Here is a 12,934-nt window from a genome sequence, read left to right as displayed (position 1 = left end):
CTTAGCATTATCTTCTCCAGCGCCATCCATTTACCTGAAAATGCCATGGTTTTGTTCTTTCTTAATGCTGAGTAAAATTCCATTGTGTATATATGCCACTTTTTTTTAATCCATTCATCCACTGAAGCACATCTAGGTTGGCTCCACAGTTTAGCTATTGTGAATTGTGCTGTTATAAACATTGATGTGGCTGTGTCCCTGTAGTATGATTACTTCCGATGACTTTGAAAACCCATCACTTTTTTCTTTTGCTTTCAGTTTAAAAAGCACCGCCTTTCTGTTGTGCATACCAACACCTATGCCAAATCTGTGGTGAACATGGCAGATATAGTAAGTATCACGGTGATTTGCTCATACACGGTTGCTCATAGAAGGGACAATATGGCTCTTACCTTTTCACTGTTCTAGTTGCACGTTAGCCACGGTGTCCTAAAAGGCCCTGGTGACCTGGCAATGGAATGTATTGACTTTCATCTCTTTCTGGAAAGAGGAAGTGGTCAAGATCACCCACAGATAGGCCTGCCCTGAAATTCCTTCCTGTGTTTTTCACTCTGTGAAAGACAAAGGATGAGTCATAGCCCCAGCAGAGATGTGTGTGCTTCTGAAGGTGGAGAAATTGGCCACTTTTTCTTCTCCTCTTGGTGGGGATAGGGGTGTAGGGCATGGGACAGGGACCAAGTTTCACCATGTTGCCAGGGCTGGAATTCCTGGTCTCAAGTGATAATTCCACCTCGTCTCTGAGTGCTGAGACTACATGAACTGCCCCCTTGAAGAGTGTTAGTTGTACCTTTTTGATGGTACCTGGTGCTGTGGTGATGAGGCCTTCCATGTGGTCCCTGACAAGGCAGTGCCAGGGCCAGTACCGCCCCATAGGTTTAGTCAGGGCCAGTATGTTTGTATAGAAATAGTTTCCTTGGAGAATCTGCATTGTTCTGTTTTTTTTGTTAGGGGAACTCAAGAATGCATAAATTCTCTTGTCTAGAGTGCCCAAAAATGGACTCAAGGGAAACCTTGAATTGGATGCAAGTATTTGTCAAAAAAGGAGCTTATGTTTACTAAAAACTGTTTTGTATGTTGGGTATTTACTGGTAAATAATTCGATTCTCTGTTATTCAAGTAAAATGCATGCAAATTTGAGGAAAAATTATCACCCTTAAAAATAGTAACATTTTATACCTGTAACTAAAACTCAAAGAGTTTCCATGAAAGAACTCTGTACCCTGTTCATAAACCATTTGATTTTACCGCATGTATAGCTGGTGTGTTCATTTTGTTAATATACTAGATATATAAAGACCAACTTAAGACAAGGATAGTATTGGTTGCCATGGAAACCTGGGCGGCTGACAACAAGTTTGCCATATCTGAAAATCCATTGATCACCCTACGTGAGTTTATGAAATACAGAAGGGATTTTATCAAAGAGAAAAGTGATGCAGTTCACCTTTTTTCGTACGTAACTTTTGCAATGATTTCTTCCTTTTTTTATGGTTTCATATTAAATGCTGTATTACTTGTGACTGAGATGTATCCTTTACAATTGGGATTGACATTGCAATATACTTGGAAGAAGGTTTAAAGTATAGATTATTTTAATTATTGTGAAATTTTAGGTGATTTGATTTTGAGCTATTTTATCACTGCATATCTATTTCACTTAATTTTTCAAGATTCAATCACAGCCTTTCTTCACTGGTAAAAATACTGCTGATGTATTTTTAACAACAGATTAAATTCCCTAAGGTTGCTGCCTTTTAAATGTTAATGTCATCACTGTTTTTGGTTTATTTTTAACCAAAAATAACCAAATTTCTGGAGTTTTTCTCACTTGTGTGTTCTTTTTTTTTGATAATATACATATTTGATTTAATAGCAAAAAAATATATATATATATATAGTAGCATTTTAAGAACCCATCATCTAAAGCCTGAGCTGTTGAAGACAGCTACAATTGGAAGGAAAGATATAGTTTTGGGGTAACTTAAATTTTTACATAATTTCAAATTTAGAGAAAATTTGTGAGAGTACTACAAAGAAATTACACATGCTCATTACCTAGATTTATCAATTATTTATGTTTATCCCACTGATTTTGTGATTTTTTTCCTTTCTCCCTTTCTTTCTTCCATTCATCCATTGATTTTTTTTTCTTGAACTTTTTCAGAATAAGTTGGAAATGCCTACCCACTGGCCTTTTATACTAAGTACTTAAGTGGATATTGTCTAAGAAGAAAGACATGCCTTTACATAACTATAGTAAATCAATAAAACCATGAAATTTAACATAGACGCAGTACTTCTATGTGCGCCATACTTTATATTCAAACGTCACCAAGTATCTCAACAATTCCTTTATAGCTACATTTTCCCCATCCAGTATCACAGATCATGTTTGATCATGACATTGAGAAAGATTTTCTCAGCCTTTCTCACATTTAAAGAATGTAAGCCTATTACTTTATAGACTGCTTCCATTGTGGGAATATCTGATCTTGGGCAGTAGTACTATAGCAGTGATTTTGTATCCTTCTCAGAGTGCATCATATCAGAAATTCTTTTTCAATAGGTGTTCTTCAGTTGAAGATATTTATTGATCATGTAGGAAAACATCCCTCAGAAACCTTTTTCTTTGGTTCTATATGTACAGTTTTTGCTTTCCTCCCTAACTTCAGGAACATATAATATAGAAATTTTGTATGCATTGAGAAAATGTACTATGTGGTGAATTAATAATGAGAGGTGCTATAATGTTTGAACTGTGAGCAGTAAGCATTTTTCATTTCCTTTTCTAAAAGGGGAAGTCAATTTGAGAGTAGCCGGAGCGGGGCTGCTTATATTGGTGGGATTTGCTCGTTGCTGAAAGGAGGAGGCGTGAATGAAGTAGGTGTGAACATCTATACAGTACAAAGTGGTATGATGGCTGAAAATGTTTTCCTCATACTTAAGAGATAATTTCTTGGTGTTCCGTGTGCTTCAGGTGTTAGATTGTTTTATTAGTGATCAACATGACCAAAGGATAGAACAAGCAAATAACAGAAGACGATACCTGATAATTCTGCTCCTGTTCTACTTAGAATAATTTCCAGATCAAGCAGTTTACAGAATAAAAGTACATAGAATTTTTACTTTACCCATTGTTGGAAATAAGGCCCTGTTTATCATTGAATGATTTCCCAGAGAATTGAGTAATTCCCTGAAGCATTGGATTGCTGCCTAACAATGCAACTAAATATTTTTTTCCTCACTATTTGACAAATTTTAGGAGACCAAAAAAAAAAAAATAGAGGAGCATTACCAAAGGGTTTCTTTTACCCCCTACACACACTAATTTGATGGAAATGATCTAGAAGAAAAATAACTCAATCTTTGGAAGGCTGCATATTGAAAAAAAAATTCCTCAGTTCTTCTTAAATTTCTTTAGGCCAGAGATCATGACTACTTTCTGTTACTCATTATGTTTGTTTTCTAAAACTATTTTCTATTCCATGAGGGAGGAATTTCAAGTGTCAAATAGACACCTAAAAACAAACAAGTTCCAAATAATTTTTACACATTTATTTTTATTTTGTGTTATTCAAAAGACTTACTTGATCATATGCAAGTACTAAATTTTTCAGTAACATTACTGGGTGAAATGTGGACTCAGATTAAAGTTTCCAAACTCAAGAGTTGATGATTCTTAGAATTCTAGTCTTTCCTATGAGATCTAATCAAATATGGATTTATTTCTTGCTGTTTCATCCCATACGGACATTCAGTGCTAGGTACAAGGTGTTTAGCCTCTGCTGAATAAATGCTTTGAAACTATTTATTTCTAATTATATTGCAACATTTTTCTCTGGTTCATCTTAAAACCAGATTGTATTTATGTATCTTTTATTTTTGTTTTTGTTTTTCAGTTTGGGAAAACTGATTTAATGGCAGTTACACTTGCCCAATCATTAGCCCATAATATTGGTATTATCTCAGACAAAAGAAAATTAGCAAGTGGTAAGTTTTAGTACATGTGTGGTTTATATATATATTTTAAAACTCTGTCATGTTTTATTTCTTAAGATAAAGGGCTGAATATTAACATTTATTAAATCTGGCTAGTTTAGTTATATTTCAAAGAATATTGATTACATATTTTGTAGAATAAGATTCTTTGATTCAGTTGCTTGATCAAAAATATGTGGGTGATAGTATAAGAAATATGCCAGGACACAAAATACTGTTCTCAAAAGTAATGCAAGGTTATATTTACATTCCTGATTAAAACCTCGCCTTGTATGATAAACACTTAAAGTCAAGTGATAATAGTTCACTGCTGAATTTAACCTAATAAGGAGCAAAATAAGCTCATTTTGGCATTTTGGGATGCTCTAGTTGAGAATCCTAGCCATATAAGTTTCAGACATAGTGTTTTATTTTGATTTATTTGAAACAACTCTAAATGTGACCACAGAATTAGAATGTTCTTGTCGGGATCAGACCTTATCATGTGAGTAGTAAAATATAGACATAGTAAATATGCCAGATTTAGCAAGTAGGTAAAATTATTTCACCAGTTATTTTAATGGTCAAATACTATGTATTTGTTGTAACAAGCTGATTATAACCATATCTATTTTATTATTTTAGTAACAAATAATATAAATATGGTGGGAAAATTATAATAATAACTTCTGCCATTCGTAGAGTACTCATTATTTACCAGAAGACTGAAAGCTGTATTATGTACATCTATACTCAGTTCTCAAAAGAGTCCTTCAAGATGCCCATTTTTACCCCTATTTCACAGAGGAAATGATTGCATCATTTATTCAAGAAAGAATAATGTCTCCAGGATTATACATATGTTAAATGGAAAACCAAGCTTTAAACCCAGGAATTCCTGATTCTGAGGCACTTCTGCTTAGCCAGTATGCACAGAGGCTTTTAAAAGTGGGCAAGAAGTTGTATGTGATGGTGCACCCCTGTAATCCCAGTGTCTTGGGAGGCTAAGGCAGGAGGATCACAAGTTCGAGGCTAGTGTTAACAACTTAGTGAGGCCTTAAGCAACTTACCAGGCAGACCCTGTCTTAACATGAAAAAGGCTGGGTATAGCTTAGAGTAGAGTGCCCCTGGGTTCAATCCCTAGTCACAAAACAAAAACAAAAAAACAGGACATGAAATGGTAATAATTCCCTCAATGTTCTGTGAAACTGGGATCCTATCTTGATTCCTCAAAGTTTCTCACTATCTCATTGGTACTTGATTTTTTTTCATTTAAGTCATTGTAAGTGACTTTTTAAAAATATGGTAATTTGTTTAGCTATCAGGAAATTTTTAAGTAAAAATTATATTATCTTGATAGGGTCAAAGTGTATTTTTGTTGTCATGCATTACGTAGAAAACCTCAAGTATAACAATGAAAAAGCAGACATACTTTAAAAATAAGTATTTTAAAATAACGTGAGAACAATGTTTGTTTTAAAAACAAAAATTACTTGAATGCAGCTGCATTTACTTTATAAAAAGGCATTTGTATTTATTTTTTTAGGTGAATGCAAATGTGAGGACACATGGTCCGGATGCATAATGGGAGACACTGGGTGAGCCACTTCTATTCAGAAATAACTCACTTTTCCTTTACCTGCTGTGCTCTTATCCTCTTAGGAATACAATATTAAATAAATTATCGTACAGATTATTACCACAGGAATTTATGAGAAAAATCAGAAGTAAATATTTTTAATGGCTCTATGTAGATGATATTATCACAGAATAGTCCCTTATTTAAGAAAATAACTGATGTGAATTAAATTAGTAAACCTCAGAAAATTTGTTAGCCTTGAACCTAAGCTAGAAGTGTAATGAGAAACAACATTGTTCTCAATGAAGTTGCCTTTCCTTTCATTATCTCCAGTTTCAGTTTAATGGCTTATAAGTAGTAGTGTGTTGGTAAGTTCACTCTCAAAAACAAAAACAAGAAAGTGGAATGGATTTGTCACTTTCTCAGAGTTCTATGGTGCACACAATCCCACTGTGGCTGATTTCAGATCAGTACTGGTGGTTCCACAGTGTGACGTCACTTAAAGAGGAGGTGGAAAGAGAAGTGTACAGTAGCCTCTTTTCAGAAAGATTTAATTTTTATACTCTCCTTCTTTTGCTCACAATCAGTCATCATTTCTTGTATTTTATTCTTTCTAAATAAATTTTACAACCCTTCCTTTTAATCCAGTTTAATCTCCAATTCCCTACCTTAAATTCTGGATCTTCTTGTGCTATTAATAGACAAATAACATTACAAACATCAGGCGGGTTTCAGGCTTTGTATCTCTTCTTTTGAACGCTACTTCCATCATCACTAAAAAGATATAGAGAATAAACAGTGAATCCATGTATCACCTATTTAAAGAAAAGTGAAATTGCCTACATGGTAAAGTTCCCTTGTGTTCGTCCTTATTAGTCTCTAGCCCTTGCCAAGGTAACTGCCATCTTGGATTTGGTTCAAATTATTCTCAATTCCTTCTTTATACATTTAATGTGTATATGTGTAAAACATAGCCTTGCTTCACATTTGCAGTTTGTAAGAGGTGGCATGCTGTGTGTATTTTTCTGCAACTTACTTATTTTGATCAATGTTGTTTGTGAGATTAATCCATGCTGTTCATTAAATGCCATTGTTCATTAAATGCCATTCTCTTGTTCAGAACTTTTGTCTCTATTTTCTGAAGAATAAAATTCAAATTTCTTATCACTAGTTAGATGCCCACAATCTTTATTTATCCTCATTTCAAATCTTATTTTTTCCTACTATTCTGATCCATTTGTTTACCATAATTGGACATAGGTTTTCAGCTTTCTGACTTACTAACCATATCCTACAAAGATTTTTAGCTTTATGAAAATTTGCTTGTCTTAATTCCAGCTTCTTTTGGTTTCCTAAATATGTTCTCTGTAACGTCTTTCATCCTTTTCTCTTTCTAACCACATTTTTAACCATCTGAAGTTTATTATAACTTTAATGCCTGCATTATTACTTAATGCTGTACATTCTTCTGCTTCCTCTCACCATTTAGTTACACATTTTAAGAGATTATATTTCATAGCAATTATAGTTCATACCGTACACCATAATCCTTTGTACAAACTTGATTTTAAAAAATATTTACTGATTAAATTTGAATTTTGAATTATCAGGACAAGGCAAATAAATGATGGAGGGAATGTGTATGCAAACATGCATTTAAAAAAATTTTAAATTTTCTTTGGACATTTATTTAATAATGAGAAGAAGTAGTACAGTTATAATTTTCCAACAATTACTGAATGTTATGGTGGAGATTCCTGTTCTTTAAAAGCTATTTAATATCTTTTATTTGATTGTTCTGGTTAATTATTAAAACTTTTATAGACAATCTGCATAGTACTAAGCCAAATCAAATGGTGCTAGGCACAGGGGCACATGCCTGTAATCCCTGCAGCTCAGGAGACTGAGGCAGGAGGATCATGAGTTCTAAGTCAGCCTCAGCAACTCAGCGAGACCTGTCTCTAAAAAAAAATATTAAAAAGGGCTGGGAATGCAGCTCAGTGATTAAGTGCCCCTGGGTGCAATCCCTGGTACAGCCCCCTACCCCCCCACCAAAAAAAAAATCAAATGGTTACCTTCAGATATGTATAGCTCTTTGAATTGGAATTCTTCCTACATTAAGTAGATGAAGCAAGAGAAAAATTCTTTTTATAAAAAAATTTTATCTGATATGACTCTATAAATTTGATCTATGCCAAGTATCACCTAACATTACTAATTATGGATGTATAGTTCCCATGAGTATATCCCTTTCGTTTTCACTGTCTGAAGTTCCTCTATATTGCTAAATATTGGAAACCATAGTTGAAATGAATAACCATCAGTTTCTATTTAAAGATATAAAAACTAAATTTTTAAGAATGGTTGAATATAATAGATATACAATCTTGTAAAACAGAAGTTTGAGGGCAGAGACAGGGGAAAGACATATTTGCCTTCAGATGCATGAAGGGTTATATTATAATGGTAGAGGAATTAATGTCTATTTGGTACAGTTAAGAATGTGTGAAAGTTATAAGAAGTCAGATGTGTCAAAAATAAAGGGTAAGAGCAATTTATACACTTCAAGTATCCATATATAAAGAGCTTCCCTGTAAAGGAATGATTTTCTAACTCCCCAGTTATGGGGTAATGACTGAGCTCCCCACTGTGAAGTGTGGAGGAGAATGGGCTGAGCTGTGGCAGCTGTAGGCATCCTGGCAGGGCAGAGGTAGAACTAGACTTTGACTTCTAAGAGTCCTAAAAGTTGGACTTTTTTACTTCAGTAGTAGAGAACTTTCTCAAGTTTTGACCAATTTAATGAAAAGGGAAAATTGGAGAGAGCCCTGTTTACATTTGATAACTGTGGCAGGATGTGTTGGATGGATTGGTAGGGAAGGTGATAAGAATTTAACGAGGCAGGCATTGAAGAAAGGAATAATATATTAAAGAAACTTTTAAAATTAAGAATAAAGTCTGTGTCTTATTAGAAAAAAAGCATAGACAGAAACAGAATAGTTTAGATAACTTATACCCAAGACAGCTTTATTTGGAGAATTTGGCATGAAATACTTAAAAAAAAATGAGTTTAGCCTAAATAATCATTATAAATTCCATTATAATTTATGAAACATTAACCACTGTGCTAGACAGAGGTATGGTTATAAATGGACACTGTCTTTGTGGCTAGCAGGAAAGACTTTATAAAAATCTTTCATCATTATCGTATTTTTTCACTTTCATAAAGATCAAAGAAAAACAGTTTTAGAGAAATATAGAAAATAAAATTCTTATTTTTTTCTCCAATGATAACCATGTTGATATTAAAATACTAGTGTATTTTAACTCATATTCTTCTTTTTTCATTTTTATTGTTGTTTTATAAAATCTTGTTCCTGTTGGTTATATGATGTTTATTCACCCTTTTTTACTTAACATTATATAGTCAGCATTTTTCTGAGTCTAACAATTCTTTATTACTATGATTATTAATTCATTTCATATTATTCTATTTTATCCACATATCACAGTTCAGCTAATCATTCTCCTACTATTAAATATTTGGGTTATTTTTATGTTATGTGCTACCACAAATATCTGTGTTTATATATCCTTGTGTAATAGCTAGTTATTTCTTAAGAAAATTTTCTGAAAAGCTGAATTACTAGATCTAAGGGCATTTGTACTCATTTTGAAGGTATCTGACCAAGTTTCTTTTTTCTCTTTGCCCTTTATTACTTTTTATTCTGGCATGAATTTTTTAAAACAATTTGAAACTTGAAAAAAGTTGCAAGATGTATAACAAAGATCCTTTTGGTTCCTTGAATCATAAATTGCCAATCTGTGCCCTCTTACCCTCAGATACATAGGTTTCATTTCTATGACAAGAACATCCTCCTACAACCTAGCCAGTAAAACCATCTGAATCTTAGCCCTCATTCAAGAATGGCCTATACATCAGTAGTGTCTTTTACAGTAAAGGATTCAGAGTGAGGCATCACATTTATTTTTATGTCTTTTTAGCTTCCTTCAGTCTGTAGTAGTTCCTCAGTCTTTGACTTTTATGACCTGACACATTTATAAGTTATAGGTCAATTATTTTGTAGAGTTCTCTGTTGTTTGGATTCCAGCCCAGATTTACTATTTAAGACTATGAAATATTTTTTTCTAAATTATAGTTGCTGCTTTATGTGTTTCCTTTGATTGCATATACAAGTAATGAACCATTACTATCTTGTCACCATTAGTGACTGAATGAAGAATTTAGAAATATACTGGTTGAATAAAAATTCTTGTAGGTTGAATACAAATGTTGTACCTAAGAGGAATTTATTCTTTCATCTTGAAAGAATAATGTATAATTTTAATAATGTTCAATTTTAAGACTAATGAACAAGCCAGGGAGGCTCACATTGCATCCCAGTATTGATTTTCTTCTCTTCCACAGCTATTATCTTCCTAAAAAGTTCACCCAGTGTAACATTGAAGAGTATCATGACTTCCTGAACAGTGGGGGTGGCGCCTGCCTGTTCAACAAGCCTTCCAAGGTAATAATGTGAGCAGAGATGTTAATGATTAATCTTCCTACATGCTCATACACACCATTGTTTAGCCTTTAGGTGTATAAAAGAGAGCTTTTCAATTTGGCCTATATGTACGTATCTAGATATGCTAAAATGTCTGTTTATATTTTCAAAATCAACTTTAATATTGGGCATTTTGGCCTATTCTGATGATAACAGCAGAAATGAGTTCATTTTTTATGTTTTCTTTATCTTGCTTTGAGTTTTTATTCTATTTAGTTGTGTGTGTGTGTGTGTGTGTGTGTGTGTTGACAGTTGTGTGTACACTTCCATTTTATAGTCTGAACACCTTGATTAACTTTTTCTTTTTTTGTGGTATGGGATTGAATCCAGGGGTACTCTACCACTGAGCCACATTCCCAGCCCTTTTTGCTTTTTTCTCTTCAGTACTGGGGATTGAATCCAGGGCCTTGTGCATGCTAGGAAAACACTTTACCACCAAACAATATCCCCAAACCCTTTTTTAAATTTTGAGACAGGGTCTCCCTAAGTTGCTAAGGCTGGTCTTCAATTTGTGATTCTCCTGCCTCCGTCTTCCAAGTTGCTGGGATTACAGGCAAGTGCCCCTGTGCCTGGCAACTTTAATTAACTTTTGAATGAATATTATGTTCCTAGCTAATAGTAATTAGTCATTATCAATTAGTCATTACCAACTGCCTATTGCTGCAGCCCGGCTGGCTGGGCAAGATAACCGGGGGGTGACGAGTAACTTGTGTAGATTGATATAGCAGGAGTGGGAGCTGTTTATTGTAGGACAGGAGTGGTATATATACATTCCACACAGCTTATCTTAATTAACATAAAATAGATACAGCGGTCAACCAATAAGGAATCTCCACACTTAATGGCTCGCTGGCGTTACTTCACAAACCACTCCCTCTGGCAAAATGCCAGGCGCCATCCAGACTTGTTTACGGACTCTAACATTTGCCAGGCACCATCCTGACTTGTTTACGGACTCTAACAGCCTATCACCATAGGATAAATTGTATTTGAAAGGTAATTGATAGAGAGTTAAAAAATAAAACTGACCTAAAATGTACTCCTGGATAGTCCAAAAGTTGCTTTAATATCTGGGACAAATTATTATTGCTTTTCTCCGCAAAGCTATATACTAATAGTAGGAGTTATATTTTATATTGAATAGTTCAGTGGGTATATTAACTTTGTGATACTTTTCTTGTTGTTGATGAAGTAACTTGGAGAAAAAAGATGATTAATAAAGGGCTTTTCACGGATGATTAAACTTGATTCTCAGAAAACTTTTGGACAGCTGATTAATTTGATGAACAGTTAATATTTGCTGCCCCCAACCTGCGTAGGCAGGTGAACTTAAGGTCGCTCCTGTGAATTTCCAGGGACACCAAATAAACCATAGACACACACTTTACCTTTAAACAAGCTTCAGGACAGTTTCTCCGCTCTCGGCTTCAGGCTCTCCAAATGGGAGAGCAAGAGAAAGTCACCAGAGGCTGGCCAGAGAGAGCGTGACATGGAAATGGGCTTTTATTGGGGAGACCCTTTTTCTTAGAAAGTTCTATCCAAAAAAGGTCAGAAGGAGCAGGGTTACAAAGGACAGGTGAGTGTAATTGGACCCAAGGGGCCATGGGGTGACACGCCTACCTCTGTAGATGTGCCCTCAACTTCTGGGACTGGGGCAATGTCCAGGTCACTACAAGATGTAGTGACGGTCAAAGCATCTCCGCTCCAGGATGGAAGATATGAATCATTCAGAGTGGCTCCCCACAAATATTATTATTCCTGTTTAACATAGTAAAGTCTCTGAGATGTTAAGTAGTTGTTCCAAGCTTTTATTTCATTTTATTTTGATCCTGGGGACTGAACCCAGGGCCTGATTCGTGCCAGGCATTATGTGCTACCACTGAGCTATTCTCCAGCCATGTGCCAATATGACAGATGTTCTGACTCCAAACCCCTTACTTCCTGACTGCAATGGAATTTCAGGTGTCAGTCAGTCTTAGTTTTAGTCAATGACTAGATCATCTTTTATTTTGTGACTTTTACCAGATGCTATTTGGTGTATATGTTATATAAATATTTGTAAAGTATATACACATATTAAATATGAAATGGAAACAGAAGGAGACACTTATAAGTTGTAAAAAACCATGCTTTCTAGTTTAGCTAAATAAATATGTATTGGGGATGACTGGCAGGTATGCAGAGGTGTGGGTGTAGTGCTCAGGTCTCTCAAAGTCTTTGCTGTTGACTTTTCTATGTTTTAGTTCCCTTTTTTGTTTTCCTTCCATAGCTGCTCGACCCTCCTGAGTGTGGCAATGGCTTCATTGAAACTGGAGAAGAGTGTGACTGTGGAACCCCTACAGTAAGTCTGTGGTGCTTTTGAAGATGGTTTACAGGTGACTCAGGGTTGTTCCTGGTCCACACACATTGAGACAAAACAGAGCAAGTATTATGCTTAGAAATTTTATAGTATTTGTGGATGAGAGATTATTGTGAGTTTTTACATTTATTTTAGGAAACATGCTGCTACTTTTTAGGAAATGATGTTGTTTTCTGATGTTTGGCAAATGTTTATGTTCCTTAGGAATGTGTCCTTGAAGGAGCAGAGTGTTGTAAGAAATGCACCTTGACTCAGGACTCTCAATGCAGTGATGGTCTCTGTTGTAAAAAGTGCAAGGTAATGAATGCTGCTTAATGACGAATGGACAGAAGGAAGGACACATGTGATCAATTGCTAAGGTTGGGTAAATCGCACCTAATAATCACAGTATCTAATACATAGTTAATGACTGAATGCCAGATGCTTACAGGACCCTCGTAGAATCTTGTGAGA

General features: G+C 34.8%; 1 protein-coding gene across 18 annotated transcripts in view; it reads left to right on the top strand.

Annotated features, from left to right (window-relative positions):
- Adam22 (ADAM metallopeptidase domain 22) overlaps positions 1-12,934 on the top strand; it is a 218,676-nt gene that overhangs the window by 150,800 nt on the left and 54,942 nt on the right. For all 18 annotated transcript variants that reach the window (XM_078040466.1, XM_078040465.1, XM_078040475.1 and 15 more), the window contains exons 10-17: positions 259-330; positions 1,286-1,452; positions 2,796-2,880; positions 3,900-3,990; positions 5,525-5,576; positions 9,984-10,083; positions 12,392-12,463; positions 12,686-12,778. In XM_078040466.1, coding sequence (XP_077896592.1) covers positions 259-330; positions 1,286-1,452; positions 2,796-2,880; positions 3,900-3,990; positions 5,525-5,576; positions 9,984-10,083; positions 12,392-12,463; positions 12,686-12,778 — 732 coding nt within the window. The remainder of the gene's footprint in view (positions 1-258; positions 331-1,285; positions 1,453-2,795; positions 2,881-3,899; positions 3,991-5,524; positions 5,577-9,983; positions 10,084-12,391; positions 12,464-12,685; positions 12,779-12,934) is intronic.

This window comes from Ictidomys tridecemlineatus, chromosome 2 (genome assembly GCF_052094955.1).
Source record: "Ictidomys tridecemlineatus isolate mIctTri1 chromosome 2, mIctTri1.hap1, whole genome shotgun sequence".
Taxonomy (NCBI): domain Eukaryota; kingdom Metazoa; phylum Chordata; class Mammalia; order Rodentia; family Sciuridae; genus Ictidomys; species Ictidomys tridecemlineatus.
This window is presented reverse-complemented; position numbering and strand designations above follow the sequence as displayed.